At 45.4% G+C, this 17,239-nt stretch overlaps 1 protein-coding gene across 4 annotated transcripts in view; it reads left to right on the forward strand.

The window, feature by feature from the left end:
• The first annotated feature begins 280 nt into the window (after positions 1–280).
• MMAA (metabolism of cobalamin associated A) overlaps positions 281–17,239 on the forward strand; it is a 46,768-nt gene continuing 29,809 nt past the window's right edge. Inside the window, exons 1-4 of one of the 4 annotated variants that reach the window (XM_077476982.1) lie at positions 281–426; positions 2,100–2,639; positions 6,277–6,399; positions 13,643–13,813. In XM_077476982.1, the coding sequence (XP_077333108.1) occupies positions 2,234–2,639; positions 6,277–6,399; positions 13,643–13,813 (700 nt within the window). In that variant the 5' untranslated portion in view covers positions 281–426; positions 2,100–2,233. The other 3 variants (XM_077476983.1, XM_077476985.1, XM_077476984.1) reach the window with 3 other exon arrangements.

Genomic DNA, 17,239 nt, shown 5'->3' on the forward strand with positions numbered 1-17,239 from the left:
CAAAAAATAAAACTCCCAGCTGTAACTAAATACCACCAAAAGAAAGCTCTATTTGTGGGAAAAAAATGATTTCAATTTCATTTGGGTACAGTGTTGTATGACCACGCAATTGACATTCAAAGTGCATCAGCGCTGAAAGCTGAAAATTGGCCTGGGCAGGAGGGGGATTTAAGTGCCCAGTAAGCAAGTGGTTAATGTAGACTTTAGGAAAAGATCCCTTCTAACTCCCCCGGCATGTTCTCTTTCCAGTCTGCAGTCATGTGACTAAAGACGTACAGACAACGTCTAGCTAGCATCCTGGAAGCTGAGAGAACCAGAACGAGGCTTGGAATGTGGAAGCTGCCAGTGAAATCGAGGCTTGAATTGTGAAGGCTGCCAGTGAGATCGAGGCTTGGAACTCAAGAGAAGGCAGGGGTGTTCAGAGAGGTATGGAAGACATAGCTAAAAGATTTAGACTTCGGTGAAGGGGGAGGGAAATGCTGAGACAGTATTGTCACATTGCTGTATAAAGAGGAGAGGGAATAGAAGTGTAACAAAGAGCACCCACGTATAGAGAGAGACCAGTGATTCTGGACAGGTAATAGAACACATCCAGGTCATTCAGGAACTACAGATTACCATAAAATAAATGACTGATAATGAATCATAGGTAACTCTTCTAAAGCTAAGTAAAGTGTATTTAAGGCCAAAACATTATTTATTTTGCAGAATGTATACTTAAAGTCGCCACCTCATCCCTTTAAACCTGAATACATATGAGTTACACAGGTTCTGAGGATAATTGAATGCAGATCAGGCACCAAGTGAGTTTAAATACCACCTTTATCAGCCCCAGAACCTGTGGATGTGGTGGTAACTACGCGTGCTCTATAACGGCAGCAGTGTCATCTCTCCACTTGGTTCAATCACAAAACGCTTTGCATTCATTCAAGGGGTGCCAAGGTTCTCTGATTGGTGCCTGTGCTGGGTAGCTGACCTCCTGTGGGCAGAAAACAGCAGGACAGACACTCAGCATGTGGAGATCACTAGAGTAGTGGTGACTTCTGCAGTGATTTCCCACTTCCAGGGGCATCGGCTAGGTATGGTATATACTAGGATTGATAAACCATAAATATGTGCCATCTATTCCCTTTAAACCCGCACATATATGAATTACACAGGTTCTGAAGCTAATTTAATGCAGGTATAGTGCCCCCCATCGTTGGTGTCGGTGGGGGGGAATAGTGCCCCAAATCGTTGGTGTCGGTGGGGGGGGGGGAATAGTGCCCCCCATCGTTGGTGTCGGTGGGGGGGAATAGTGCCCCAAATCGTTGGTGTCGGTGGGGGGAATAGTGCCCCCCATCGTTGGTGTCGGTGGGGGGGGGGGAATAGTGCCCCCCATCGTTGGTGTCGGTGGGGGGGGGGGGAATAGTGCCCCCCATCGTTGGTGTCGGTGGGGGGGGGGGGAATAGTGCCCCCCATCGTTGGTGTCGGTGGGGGGGGGGGGGGAATAGTGCCCCCCATCGTTGGTGTCGGTGGGGGGGGGGGGGAATAGTGCCCCCCATCGTTGGTGTCGGTGGGGGGGGGGGGGAATAGTGCCCCCCATCGTTGGTGTCGGTGGGGGGGGGGGAATAGTGCCCCCCATCGTTGGTGTCGGTGGGGGGGGGGGGGAATAGTGCCCCCCATCGTTGGTGTCGGTGGGGGGGGGGGAATAGTGCCCCCCATCGTTGGTGGGGGGGGGGAATAGTGCCTCCCATCGTTGGTGTCGGTGGGGGAATAGTGCCCCCCCATCGTTGGTGTCGGTGGGGGGGGGGGGAATAGTGCCCCCCATCGTTGGTGTCGGTGGGGGGGGGGAATAGTGCCCCCCATCGTTGGTGTCGGTGGGGGGGGGGAATAGTGCCCCATGGTTGGTGTCGGTGGGGGGGAATAGTGCCCCATGGTTGGTGTCGGTGGGGAGGAATAGTGCCCCATGGTTGGTGTCGGTGGTAGGAACTATCCCCACTGCTGTTTTCAGTAGGGGGAATAATGCCCTAAGGGCTGGATATTGACAAGAAAAGGGCTGAAACCACTGTCCTAGATAGTTAAAAGTAACTTGTATTTTTTATTTATTTTTTCCTTAGAAAATACTTTGCAACATGTTTGCCTATTGAAGGTTGAAGAAGACACCAGCAAGCCTCCAGTTTAGCTATCATCAAACCCATTTCACTTTTCTTATTCTTCGAGATCTGATGTGGTGACAGTCTCTGTTGGAAACATGCAAACATTTCCTATTTTCCAGCTACGGAATGTAGCATGGACACTGTCTACCAATTTTCATAGAAATTCTGCGCTGCTTCAAACATCCATACACAAGCACAGAAATGATTACTTTACATCAAGAAAGATGGACTCCAGGCCTAGCAACAGAAGGAACTTGTGTATCGCAGCGCTGACCCAGCACGAAACGCAGACTCTAGCAAAAAAAGAAGAGCGACTGCTAAATAGAATTTATGAGGGTTTGGTGGAAGGGCATCGAGCTTGCTTGGCAGAAGCCATAACACTGATAGAATCTACACATATGAGAAAAAGGCAAATTGCTCAAGTACTGCTGCAAAAGGTACTAAGTCATCACAGAGAAAAGGAGCACCTAAATAATGGAAAACCTCTAGCGTTTAGAATAGGTAAGTGATGTATTCCATGCTTACAATTCCCAATGCGTTTATGTCAGCTTCTTGTTTTCATTTGAACGATAGCTTGATTTTTAACTTTACTAGCAAAAGGGGTACACACAATCTGAAGGGCAAAATGTTTAGATCCCTGATGCCCAACCTGCTGCTCATGGCCCATGTGCAACCCTTTAGTAAATTTTATGCAACCCTTGAGGCAATAGTGGGGAGCATTCATTTAAATGACACTAATAATGGAGATTTCTGGCATTCTTATACAACTTGTCTCTGACTCAGTCCTGCAGCATGTCCCCAGCCACATCTGTCGAATATCTGCAATCTGTGACCATCTACTGACTCATTTGTATGCAGTCTCTGACTATCTCTCATGTCTATGCCTGCAGGCTCTTTTTGCTGTAATATGTTTGCAGTCTCTGACCATTTACTACAGCTTGTCTGTTTTCTGTATCCATCTGCTGTTGTATGCCTGCAAGTCTACTACAGTTTACTGTATAGTCCCTGGCCGTGCCCTGTAACATGTCTGCAGTCTCTGGACATCTCATATGGCTTGCTTGCAGATTTGAATATGTGTTTCCTCCACTTTACATTTTTACTATGGGGACCTCAGTGAATATGGTTTTCAGCAATGTGAGCATTAACCATCACCAGCAATGAACTATGCCAGTATGTCTGGACCTGCTAAATGAGAGTTGTGCTTGACATCCAAGTTTGTAATCTTGCCTAACAGCATGAACGGAAATACTTTAAAGAAAAGGAATGCTCATTAAAGTATTACTCCTTTGTCCAAGTTGTAATATGACCATATGCAAGACCTATATGAAGATGTTGAAGATTCCCTCTACCTGGTGTGTACCTTTGACTATATCAATCGGGTTGTCTCCACAATACTAGATTTTTTTTCAAGCATGTGGTCTCTACAGTATATTTAAAAATGTGGGATCTTCTTTTGTTTAGCAAAAAAATAAAAAACCTAGTGGTGATTAAATATCACCAAAAGAAAGCTCTATCTGTCTCAAAAAATGTAATTTGGGTACAGTTTTGCATGACCGCGAAATTGTTATTCATTGTGCGACAGAAACAAAAGCTGAAAATTGGCTGGGGCAGTAAGGGGGTGGAAGTGCCCTGTATCGAGGTGGTTAAGCCGAGTAAATAGATACCAACCATGTCATGCTTTAAAATTGCACATGCCTGTGAAATGGCAACAAACTAAAGGTACGTTAAATTATCCATAGGCAATGTTTTTAAAAGCCCCTACGAGTAGGGTGAACAGATATACCTTGTACACAATTGAGGGGGGCCTGCGCATACCAGATCTGAGTAAATATTTCCACACGGCGCAGGGAACTCAGCTGATCCGCTTGCATACACAACATTCCAGGCCGCATTGGATGTCCTTGGAGTTGTCCCTATACCCCAGTAAGGACATAAGCCACTTAATGTGGATGCGGGCGAAGGATAGACCAGTTATGCTATGTCCAACTCTATCATTTTCATTGAACCTATGGGACAGATTACTGTCCACGCATGAATTTAAATCCCTACACACCCCATTGGCACTGCTATTTCTGGCGAGAGTAGCAAACTATGTCCCGGGGGCTTCCCAACAGTGCTTCAGAGGTTGCGGAATAGATGGCTTTATGTTCCACGTGTGGTGGACTTGCCCAAGAGTGAGGAGGTTCTGGATTCGAACTTACATCTTCATACACTTGCTCACTCAAGTGAACCCCATTAAATCACCTCTGCAGGCACTGTTGGGGTGCCCGGAGGAGAGGACGCTAAGAGAGGACGCTAAGATGCACAAGGAGGCACATAGCCTTTATATTAGTTGCAGCTAGACTTTCCATAGCCAGGTCTTGGGAAAACCCCTACAGTTCCCTTTCACCTGCCAAAGTTCAAGCTATCTCAGATAAAGGTAAATGAATGCCTATTGGCGATTTTGAACAACAAAATTATTTTGTTTGGGAACCCTGAATGAATTGCCTGTCGGAAGCCTTATGAGACGGGACTGTTTTGAAGTACTTTTCTTTTGGGATGCGATGTACTGCTTTTCTTCTGGTTTTGTCTTCTTTCCTTCTTTTCGTTTTCCATATATATATATATATATATATATATATATATATATATATATATATATATATATATATATATATATATATATATATAATTATTATTTTTTGCTTCTGTATTATTTATTTATTATTATTAATAATAATACCTTTTTATGTTTTGCCTCTGGACCAACCCTCAGGCCACTTGAGGTCTCTGTGACTACCGAGGAGTTGTTAGTTAGCTGCAACAAGCAGGTGTAGCGATTGGGGGGGGGGTGTTCCCTTCTAAATAATATTTTACGTCAGTGGATTACCGGGGGAAAGATGGGTTACTATTGCCTTAAGTGTATTAATTGAGTGTCTTCTCCCACAATTTGGATATCCTTAGAGGGGCGAGATGTGACAGAATTGTTACACTGTGTTATCTCCCTGCTTGATGCCCTTTTCATTTGTTATACTGTTTTGTTGTACCCTGGTTTATAATCAACAACACTTATTTGATTCAACGCCAAATGTTGGATGTGTATACTTTTAAAACATTTCTGAATAATACATTTTGGAAACTAAAAGCCCCTACAGGTTACCAAATAAAAGTTACACAGGAGGTCTGGTGCTAGAATTCTTGCACCCACTGTGACGTTCACAGCCTTACCTCACGTGCGGTTCAATCACTGTTTAAATATGTGTTTGGAACCCACGTGTGCATTTGCCAAGGGCTACAGGGGTGCTTTTACGTTCTTTGAATTTATTTATTGATTTATCAACTTTATTGTCATCTGAATGGATGAACAACAATCCTTGTGATAGCATGGGTCATGAGAGTTATGGAGAGATCTTGATTGTATTAAACCCCAGTTCTCTCTTCTGCCCTCGAAAGTAGCCAAGCAAACTCAGACTGGTTTGATCGGCTGCTTTATAAGCCAGTACCAGCCTGTTACACTGGAGGAAAATAGAGATCGTGATTCAGCTTAGCTAAAACCCGATCTCTCACTTTTCCTCTCTGACAAATCAGTGGTGTGCTTTTGTTAAATCGGCACACCGCTGATCAGTCTCTCCTGTGAACGATCGGCAGATCGAGGCCACCAGACCTGCTGATTGGCTCCTGCTGTGTCCCATCACAGAAGGAGTGGCACACAACCTAAACCGCTTGCACGGAATCACGTACAGGTATGTGATTTTGCACACCTGGGCCGCCCTGCCCTGCAGCAGTAAATGTACATGTGGCAATCCGGAAGCAGTTAAAGGATAAGTTCACCTTGTTACCCATATTTAGGATGTAACATGTTACTTTGGAGCAGCTAACCTCTCCACTACCTCAACCCCCCGTGGGATCTTCTTCCCGCACCCACTGTCACAGTTTAAGAACGGTGCGGCAACAGCCACATTATTCATTGAGTTGTGGTTGTGTGCAAAGTTCTTCCTGTGTTTTCTGATCTGATTTTCACATGTCTTGCTACTTGCGTTATTTATTAATTTATGGATTTTAGGGTTCTATTTCAGATTTTTAACTTGAAAAACTGTTACATTTTATATTGAACTATTCAGTGACTAAAATAGTTTTGTTTCCCCAATATTTGACATAGGCCTGTCTGGTCCCCCAGGAGCTGGAAAATCAACTTTTATTGAATATATTGGGAAAATGCTTACTGAGCAGGGACACAAAGTTGCAGTTTTGGCTGTTGACCCATCGTCTAGCACCACTGGTGGTAAGTTGCTCTCAAGTCCCTCAAGCGGTATTAAACCCAAAAGCAAACATTTAATATACAGCAGCTCACCAATTCTTAGATGTGGTGGCTGCATTGGTTATCTTTTTAGGCTTTCTTTTATTTTTTACCAGGTGATTCTGCCAATAGGGCTTTTGTATTGAACAGTGCAATCTGTCCTGCAGATGTAGCCATTAGAGGGTTGAAATAGACCATTTAACACTGACAGGGGTGCTTACAATGATCTGCTTTTATTTCCTTATGTAAAACCTTTACCGTTAGCGGCAGAGATGATCCGATCCTATTCCCTCAGTAGCATGGAGCCGAGTGAGGGAAAGATGGCCCCTTCTCTGCTCCATAACATTGGATGACAGAAGCAACGTCAAACGTCACTTTTGCCCAGTAGTCTTAAAGGGGAATTTTTATTTATTTTTGGGAAAAAAATAAAAAAAATGTTTTATTGCATTTAAGTGTAAATGTGAGATCTGAGGTCTTTTTGACCCCAGATCTCACATTAAAGAGGTCCTGTCATGCGTCTATTACAAGGGATGTTTATAATAGGAATAAAAGTGACCCATTTTTTTTTTTTCGTTTTTAAAGAACAGCTTAAAAATAAAAAGTTAAGTAAATAAGAAGCAAACGCATATAAAAACAGTGTTCAAATCACACATGTGAGATATTGCCACGATCGTTAGAGAGCAATAATTCTGTCACTCAAAACTGGTAACCTGTAGAAATTTTTAAACATCGCCTGTGGAGATTTTTAAGGGTAAAAGTTTGTCACCATTCCACGACCGGGCGCAATATTGAAGCATGGCATGTTGGGTATCTATTTACTTGGCGTAACATTATCTTTCACAATATAAAAAAAATGGCTAACGTTACTGAAAAAGGTGTATTTTTTTTCCAAAAAACATAAGCTTGCAAAACTGCTGTGCAAGTACGGTGTGACATAAAGTATTGCAACGACCACCATTTTATTCTCTAGGGTGTCTGAAATATATATATATATATATATATGTATATGTATGTATAACTCTAAGTAATTTTCTAGCACAAATAACCGATTTCAAGTGTGTGTGTGTGTGTGTGTGTGTGTGTGTGTGTGTGTGTGTGTGTGTGTGTGTGTGTGTATAGTATAATATATACTATAATATAAATTATATAATTTTTTTTTTTTTTGTAGAGACCCTAGAGAATAAAGTGGCGGTCTTTTCAGTATCTTATGTCAAACTGTATTTGCAGAGCGGTCTTTCAAAAGCAATTTTTGGGGAAAAAAGAAAAACACCTGTGAATTAAAAGGAGAAAAACTAAACAGTAAAGTTAGCCCAATTTGTATAGTGTAAAAGATGTTGTTACGCCGAGAATCGTGATCTTTATTCTAAGCAAAAAAATTGAGATTCACATTTCATCCAGAATTCATCCAGTGTAGCTCCACCTTGTCATAGGAAACACATGCCCACTTTAAAAACACCTCCTCTTCCTCCATGGCTTCAGTTATTGTGTTTCCTCCATGGAGGAAGCATGTGCCTGAACCAGGGGAGAGCTACACTCTCTGTAGGGGAGTAAGGCTTACCTCACGTACCGGTTGTTTGTTTCTTTTGACCCCCAGCAGCATCTCCAGTGGGGGAGGACTCCTGGAGCTCCTGGTCTCGCCATCTCACGGGAGTAAGGACCCTCGGAGTGCCGGCGTCGGGTGCCCGGTGTCAGCTGGATTAGCGCAGGGAGGGCTCTGTCGCTGGCGGAGGTCGCTGCAGGTCAGCGGCGTGGCTCCGTTTTCGGCGTCGGGTCCTGGGCGGCGACAGCGTCGTTTACGGTGACGCGTGGGCGCTCTGAGGGGGCGTGGCGCTGTGGTTCAAGCGCCTGGAACGCAGGGATCATGGGGCGGGTCAGGTGACTGTGTGCTTCCGCTTCCGGCCGGCCCTGATGACGCGGCGGCCGGGAAAATTTAAAAAAATGACAGAGCTGTTTGTGTATAGCTGCCTTACTCAGCGATGGAGGAGTGTAAGCCAGCTATGGCGGAGACAGGCGCCCCTAGCACCGGTCCAGCCCAGGTATGTAAGGTGCACTGGCACCCTCTGCTTCACTGTTGGGCTATGTCTTTGTCTGTTCCCCCCTCTTGGGGTCCTGTCGCTGCAGGTCAGAGGTGACTTCGCTCTGACCCTTTGCAGCCTAGTTCTGGGGTCTCACTAGTGGTCTGTTTGGTGGTGGGTCTCTGCACCTAGCTTGGTGTTAAGCGACTGGTTGTTGAGAGCTTTTAGTGAGTTAAGCCTGCATGTCTTTTCAGGAAAAATCACTAGGAAAAGCTAGACCAGGTCAGAGAAAATGTCCTTCTTGCAAGACCCCCCTCAGAGATTCGTGGCAGAAGGCAATGTGCAGAAATTGTATCAGAGAATTGGTGGAAGAGGAAACATCCCAGCAATATAAGGATTTGTTTTCTGCGGTTAAAGAGCTGGCAAACTCCTTGAGTTCAGTCAGGTCCATCCTGATACAAAACCCTCCCGCACAGACCGAGCCTCAGAACTTGCTGCCCAGCCCCAGGGCGTCGTCGTCCAGACAGGTGGAGACCGAGGATTCTGGAGACGAAGGGGGTAGTACTCATCTCCTTCAGGGATTCTGAGGAGGAGGAAGAGGAAGAAGATAGCAGGGGCTCTAAGTACAAGCTATCTCTAGAGGAAGTAGATGACATTCTTAAAGCAATCTAGACTACTCTAGAAATTCAAGAAGAAAAAGTACAGCTGTCAATTCATGACAAAATGTACCAGGGGTTGGACGAAACAAAATGGAGAGTTTTTCCAGTCCACAGGGTCCTCTCAGATTCGGTGAGAAAGGAGTGGAAGGACCCAGAAAAAGCCCCTTTCTTCTCTAAAGCTCTCAAGAGAAAGTTTCCCTTCGAAGATAAAGACTCAGAGGTTTGGAACAAAAAACCCAGAGTCGATGCAGCTTTCTCGCAGGTATCCAGACGAACGGATCTAGCCTTTGAGGATATGGGGATCCTTAAAGACCCAATGGACAAAAAAAGCTGACTCCATCCTTAAAAAGGCTTGGGGTGCTGCGTCAGTCAGTCTAAATCCAGCTACGGTAGTGGCCAGGAACCTGGAATGTTGGGTAGAGAAGCTGAAGAGCCATATTGAAGCGGGGACACCCCGCAAGGATCTCTTAGAGTCCTTTCCACTGATCCTGAATGCAGTCAAATATATGGCGGATGCATCAGCAGAATCAGTTAAACTGGCCGCCAGGTCTTCGGCTCTTGTAAATTCACCCAGGAGAGCAGTTTGGCTGAAAACATGGTCTGGGGACACGGCTTCTAAGATCAAACTGTGTGGTCTGCCCTTCTCGGGTGACTTGCTCTTTGGACCCGATTTAGAGTCGGTGCTGGATAGGACAGCCGATAAAAAGAAGGCTTTTCCAGCTAAGAAAAAGCAGGTTGCCAAAAAGAATTTTCGTGCTTTTCAGCAGTCCCATAAAAAAGACCAGGATCGCAAGAGCAGATGGGGTTCGCAGAAGGGCAAAGGCAGGGGTGGAGTCCTCTTTAGATCTCCCCCAGAGCAGTCCCCCAAGAGCAAGTTACAATCTCTCCCCAGTGGGGGGGGGAGACTGTCAGCTTTTCGCGAACAATGGGACAGGCTGTCTCCAAATCTGTTCGTGAAGAGCATTGTCGATCAGGGGTACAGGTTGGAATTTTCAGAACCACCCCCGAGCAGGTTTTATGTGACAACATTGCCAAGGGCTGATACAGCAAGAGGTTCTAATTCAAGTCCCAGTAAACCAACAGGGCAGGGGTTTTTACTCACATATTTTCCTGGTGAAAAAACCCTCAGGGAAGTACCGTTTAATCCTGAATCTGAAAGTTCTGAACAGGTTCATTCGGTACAAACATTTCAGGATGGATACAATTTTTTTCCATCACAAAGTTGTTGACCCCAGAATGCTTCATGGCATCCCTGGATCTAAGGGATGCCTACCTTCATATACCCATTCATCAGGCATCACAGCAGTTCCTGCGCCTGGCATTGAAGGTGGGGAGTTTGGTATGGCACCTCCAATTCAGGGCTCTGCCATTCAGACTCTTGTCCTCTCCCAGGGTCTTTACAAAGATTATGGCAGAGGCTTTGGAGCCCCTGAAGTTGAAGGGGATTCCAGTCGTCCCTTATCTGGATGACCTTTTGTTTTTTGCGGACTCCAGGGAGCAGGTCCTAGTCAATCTCCAGAGGGCCCAGTCTCACCTCGAAGGCCTGGGGTGGCTTCTAAATCTAGAGAAGTCGAACCTGACCCCTTCACAGGAAAAGAAATTTCTGGGGTATACGTTAAACTCGATTCTCCAGAAAGTGTTCCTGCCGCTGGAAAAACAGGAAAAGTTGCAGCTAGCTGTACAGCGGATACAGAGCAACCAGGTAGTCTCAGTCAGGACGGCTATGGCAGTTCTGGGCCTGCTTACGGCAGCAATCCTGGCTGTTCAGTGGGCCAGGTTCCATTCCAGACCCCTTCAGAGGGAGGTTCTGTCAAGCTGGTCCTATCAGGATCCCTTGGAAAAGCAGTTAAAAATTTCGTCAAGGACGAAAAGGGCTCTTTGGTGGTGGAGAGACCAGGCAAGCCTCTCAAGGGGCCTGGTGTGGACCTTTCCTGTGGACAAGCATCTTACCACAGACGCAAGTGCCTGGGGCTGGGGGGCCCACCTGGACGGTCAGACATCTCAGGGGGGTCTGGTCCAAGCAAGAAGCTCAAAGATCATCCAACTGGAGGGAGTTGAAGGCGATCTTTCTGGGTTTGGTGGCCTTTCAGCAGAATTTGAGAGGTCACCATGTCCAGGTGTTGTCAGACAACACAACAGCGGTTACCTACATTATGAAGCAAGGGGGAACCAGGAGCAGGAGCTTGATGGAGTTGGCCAATCTGTTGTTAGCCTGGGCAGAGCAGAACACAGCCTCACTATCGGCAGTGCATCTGAAGGGCTCTCAGAATTTGTTTGCGGACCTCCTAAGCAGGCGCAAATTGCTAGAGGCAGAATGGAGCCTGAATCAGGAAGTGTTCCTGATGATCTCCGAAGCTTGGGAGGTTCTACAAGTAGACCTTTTTGCCAGCCAGCAGAACTCAAAGGTGGACAGATTCTTTTCTCTTCACCGAGGAGATGCAGCAATAGGGCTGGATGCATTTGCTCACCCCTGGCACTACCAGCTGTGCTACGCCTTTCCCCCCTTTCCTCTAATTCCACTAGTGCTGAGGAAATTCAGGGAAGAAGGGACAGACTTAATACTAGTCACTGCTTTTTGGCCAAAAAGGCCTTGGTTCGCGGGTCTTCGAAACCTAGCCTCGAAGCCCCCATGGAGGTTACCACTCAGAAAAGATTTGTTATCCCAGGGGACAGTAAATCATCCAGAGGTGGAACTTCTACAGCTAACCGCCTGGTTTCTGAGGAGGACCTCTTAAAAGCCAAAGGTCTCTCAGATAAAGTAGTAAAGGCCCTGCTGTCTAGCAGGAAGGCAGTTACACAGGCAATTTACATGAAAGTCTGGAAAAAGTTCAACTCCTGGTGTAGTTCTAGAGAGCTCAAGGTCAAGCGCACGGTGTCCGTCTTGAAGGAATGGAGAAGGGTCTCACAGCCAGTACCCTGAAGACTCAGGTGGCTGCCTTATCAGTTTTCTTTGAAAAGACTTTATCTAAAGAAACTTTAATTTCTAGATTTTTTAGGGCTCTTGCTCGAAGTAGACCAGTAGCCCTTAAAGACTTTCCCAGTTGGGATTTGTCTACAGTTTTACAGGGTCTCTCGGGAGCACTGTTTGAACCCTTACAAGAAGCTTCTTTACAGAAGGTGGTTTTAAAAACCAATCTTTTTGGTGGCCATCACCTCGGCCAGGAGAGTCAGCGAGCTCCAAGCTCTAGCTATTACAGAACCCTTCCTTAGAGTTTATCAGGACAGGGTGGTACTGAGGACGGATCCAGCATTCCTACCGAAAGTATCCTCAGCTTTTCATCGATCGCAGGAAATAGTGCTACCTACATTCTCTGCAACCCCAGCGAATGCAGGAGAGGAAGTTTTTCACACATTGGATGTGAGAAGGTGTCTATTGCAGTTTCTGAATATGACTAAAAATTTTAGAAGATCAAACGCCCTTTTTGTGATATTTTCTGTATCACGCAAGGGGCAGAAAGCTTCTAAGAGTACGCTGGGTAGGTGGCTTAAGCAGGCTATAACAGAAGCTTATAAAGCAAAAGGAGAAATACCTCCCTCAGGTATTGCTGCTCACTCTACTAGATCCACGGCAGTTTCCTGGGCTGAAAGGGCCGGTGAAACGCCTGAACAAATCTGCAAGGCTGCCACTTGGTCCAGTTATTCGACATTTCTCCGGCACTACCGGTTAGATCTACTGTCTGCGGCAGATCAGGCCTTCGGCGGGAAGGTACTGCAGGCAGTAGTCCCGCCCTAGGGTAAGTTTCTCGGTTATCCTCTCCGGGTTGTCCTGAAAGGCGATTTGAGAAAGACTAAGTTAGACTTACCGGTGACGGTATTTCTAAGAGCCTTTCAGGACAACCGTTACTTCCCTCCCTAGGTTATGCTTAGTAAATGTATTAAGTTCTACCATGGTGTTGTGCTTCCTGTGCTTTGTTTTCCAGTGTCGGAAGGCCACAATAACTGAAGCCATGGAGTAAGAGGAGGCGTTTTTAAAGTGGGCATGTGTTTCCTAATGACAAGGTGGAGCTACATTCTCTCCGGGGTTGTCCTGAAAGGCTCTTAGAAATACCGTCACCGGTAAGTCTAACTTAGTCTTTTTTTTTTAAACTGTATATTTTAATATGGTCTTTAGCAATGTTTGTGAAAACATGTAAGGAATTAAACTGAACTTGTGCCCAGACCATGTACATTAAAATATTTGCATATTCTTAACTGGCAGTAAAACTCCTTCACCCACATAGGGGTGGGCTGGTGAACGTGGTAATATGGAGTGCTCTTGTAAACTGCGCTCCGTTTACTGCTTTGCACATGCCTGAAATAATAGCATGTACCCGTTTTTTGGTGGTGGTCTTTTTTAATTGTCAATCAGTGTTTTTTTTTTCATACTTCTGAAGATACTGCAATACATAGAAATCTGTCACTAAATGAATCTTATGATCGATGTACAATAATTTAACAGAATTTGTGAACCCATGTCATATTTTGTATGATGTTCCTCTTTGTGACAACAAAGCTTTGCCAAATGGCCATCAAGATTTACATTTAGAACTATAGTGTTTTTTTTACTAATTTCAGGCTCTCTTCTTGGGGATAAAACACGAATGCAAGAGCTGTCTAGAGATATGAATGCTTACATTCGACCTTCTCCCACCAGGGGGACACTGGGAGGGGTCACAAGGACAACTAATGAAGCTATTTTACTCTGTGAAAGTGGTGGTTATAATATTGTGCTGGTGGAGACTGTGGGTAAGAATACTCGTTTTATTGTTCTTAACTATACTGGTCCTCCCCAAGTTGGGTAATGCCTAGCTAACATAGAAGCTATATAACACTTTAGTGGCCTCATATTCCTGGTTACAGCCCAAGTGAACTGTCAGTTTTATTCAGCTAGATACATTCCACATGCATAAAGGTGTGCAGAGCCTTCCAGTTTTATTTTAGAATGTAACTCCAACGTTAATGGAAACACCTGTCCCTTTCCAGCATGCTTGCTCCCTGCATGGAAACGGTAATTTCTCTGCAGAGGTCCAACACACACCTTGTTAAGTCAGAACACAGAGTAATAAATATTATTATGATAGATGGCTAATAATGCCCCCCACTATATGCACTATACGTCATTTTGTTGTCATTAGATAGCTTGTCTTTATAATGCTGAATATCGTTATTTGAAATGATTGTTTTAATACGTTTATGTATATTCTGCATATTTTTTCCCCTGTGTGTAGCTGCAGTGATGGCAAATGTTGTTTAATTGCTTTGTAAATGGAAGGATTGTATTTTTGGTTTATTTAAAAAATAAAAATAAATGGTGTGCAAAGCCTTACAGTTTTTTGCTTAGAATGTAGCCACAACGTGAGTGGAGAAGCTTGTCTCTTTCCAGCATGCTTGCTCCTTGCATGTAAACACTAGTCTCTCTAAAGAGATCAAACACCCCTTGTTTAGTCTTCATAGCTAAAGCTCTGCAATCAGCATGTCTCGTGCTTCCTGCTGATTGAAGGGAGCTTTAGCAGTGGCAATGTCAGCCCCCCCTAAATCCATGTCCAAGAAAATGTCATCCTCCTCTGAGAGTGATGCGGCTGGTCAGAGTGAGCCGTCAGGGGAGACTGGTGTTGCAGCAGCGCTGGACACTTCGGCCCCTATATATATCACACAGGAGGTTTTTCCTTCTACCATTTCTAGTTTGGAAAAGAAGATTTATGCTATGATCACTCTCCATAGTGGGTCCAAGCGTAGCAGATCCCCATCTGGTGCTCAGGACCCTCATCCTGAGGTACAAGGGGCAGGGGTTCAGGAGGTTCTTCCAAAAGATCTGGAAGACACTGATATCTCCCCTTCCGAGGATCCTAATATGGAGAGAGTAGTCTCACAAGACAGTTTGCTGGTACACTCCCTTACTAAATTGGTTCGCTCAACATTTTTGCTGCCTGTAGCACAGTCTATTGATGAGCCCACCTCTGGTTTGGGATCACTAAAGCCTTCCCCATCTGGGGATGCTTTTCCTATCCATTCATGGCTAAAAAAGCTGATATATTCTCAATGGGAACACCCGGATAAGCAGTTTTTTCCTCCAAAAAAAGTTTTCTACACTTTATCCAATGGAGGAGGAATTCTATAAGAAATGGGGGGGGGGGGTTCCAGCAATCAATGCTGCAATCGCCTCGGTAAATAAAAATATCACTTGTCCGGTAGACAATGCACAAATGTTAAAGGATCCAACAGATAAAAAGTTGGAATTTCTTTTTAATAACAACATGTCTCTAGCAAGTTCAGTAGCACAGCTGGTTCTTGCGGCAGTTGGTGTATCTCAGTCCATAAAGGACCGGTTTGTAGAGATACTTAAAATTCTTCCTGATCAGCAGGCCCAGCAATGGGCTGGTGTATCAGATGCACTGTTTTACGTGGATGCTATAAAGGATTCTATTATTCAAGCCTCCCGGTTTATGCTAGGACTAGTACATACACGCAGAGTCCTGTGGCTGAAAAGTTGGTCAGCTGAAGCACAGTGTAAGAAGCTCTTGGCCAGTTTCCCATTTGATGGTGAATGGTTATTTGGAAACGATTTAGATAACTTTTTCCATTAGAGATCCTTTGGATATATTTTATTTTACCAGTAAAGAAGTTGTTTAAGCTTTTCTCCTTTAACCACTTGAGATCCGCGCTATAGTCAAATGACGGCTACAGCGCGGATCTCAATTTCCGGGACTACGTCTATTGACGTCGTCCCCTTTAAGAGCTCCCCGCGCGCTCCCGGGAGCGCGCTTCGGGGAAAATCTGTGTTGGCCGTGTCCCCTGGACACAGCCAATCACAGATCGCTGTAAACGGCCAATCACAGCGGCCGTTTACAGCGCGATCGCCACCTCCAATGGGTGATGATCTCAAATGTAAACAAATGAGATCATCACCCATTGCCGAATCTGTCTCCTCACACAGCGATAGCAGTGCCCATCTGCCGCCTCATCAGTGCACATCTGTGCAATAAATCTGCACATCTGTGCAATAAATCAGTGCACATCTGTGCCGACCCATCAGTGCCCATCTGTGCCACCTCAAAAGCGCCCATCTGTGCCACCTCAAAAGCGCCCATCTGTGCCACCTCATCAGTGCCCATCAGTGCTACCATGGCTAAACGTGTCTTTTCCGCTGAGGAGGCGTACCAAATTATTTCCACGGCCGACGAGAGCAACGGGGAGCTCTCCTCTTCAGATTCCTTTTCGGATTCTGAAGCCGACGTAAATTATGAGCCAGTCCTCAGCAGTGAAACACTGACTGAATCCGAGGAGGAAGATATCCGGCCCATCAAGCGAAGGCGTTCTAGTGAGGCAGTGCCGTCCACCAGCACCGCAGTGCCGTCCACCAGCACCGCAGTGCCCCAGCAAGAAAGGCCAAGTACCAGTGGGGTGTCATCTCAGCCCCAAAGGGTTAGGAGCCATGCTGGCCTTCCCTATGCCCTTCAGAACCCCTTGTGGCTTCCTCCTAATTCAGGAGAGGCCAATGTTCCCCCTTTCACCGCCCAGCCAGGAATCCAGGTGGACACGGAGAATTTTAGCCCTATAGATTTTTTTAATTTAATTTTTACGGAGGACATGTTGGCCTCAATTGTGGCCCAGTGCAACCTGTATGCACAACAATTTATTTTTCTAAATCCGACCTCTTCTTATTATGCCCGTCCCTACGAATGGAGCGACCTAACGGTGGAGGAGTTCAAGGTTTTTTTAGGCCTCACATTTAATATGGGACTCCGCTCTTCTCCGCGGTAATGCCCAGAACCAGGTATCAGATGATCCTGAGGTTCTTACATTTCAGTGACAATTCCCAGTGCCTTCCACGAAATGATCCAAATTATGACCGGCTTTACAAAATTCGACCAATACTAAATTATTTTTCAGAAATATTCCCCAAATTTACCCCGGACCAACACATATGTGTGGATGAGTCCCTTATTAAATTTAGTGGCAGGCTTAGAATGAAGCAATTTATGCCCAGCAAAAGGGCCCGCTATGGGGTGAAGGTCTACAAATTATGCGACCGAGCCACAGGGTACACATATTCATTCAAGGTGTACCCAGCTACAGCCCCCTAATTGTCCGGACTACTTGGGATCCAGCGGAAAAATTGTTTGGGACCTCATATACCCCCTACTTGATAAAGGCTACCACCTCTATGTAGAT

The sequence above is a fragment of the Lithobates pipiens genome, unplaced genomic scaffold (genome assembly GCF_037356315.1).
Source record: "Lithobates pipiens isolate NorthernLeopardFrog02 unplaced genomic scaffold, aLitPip1_a1.2 Scaffold_13, whole genome shotgun sequence".
NCBI lineage: Eukaryota > Metazoa > Chordata > Amphibia > Anura > Ranidae > Lithobates > Lithobates pipiens.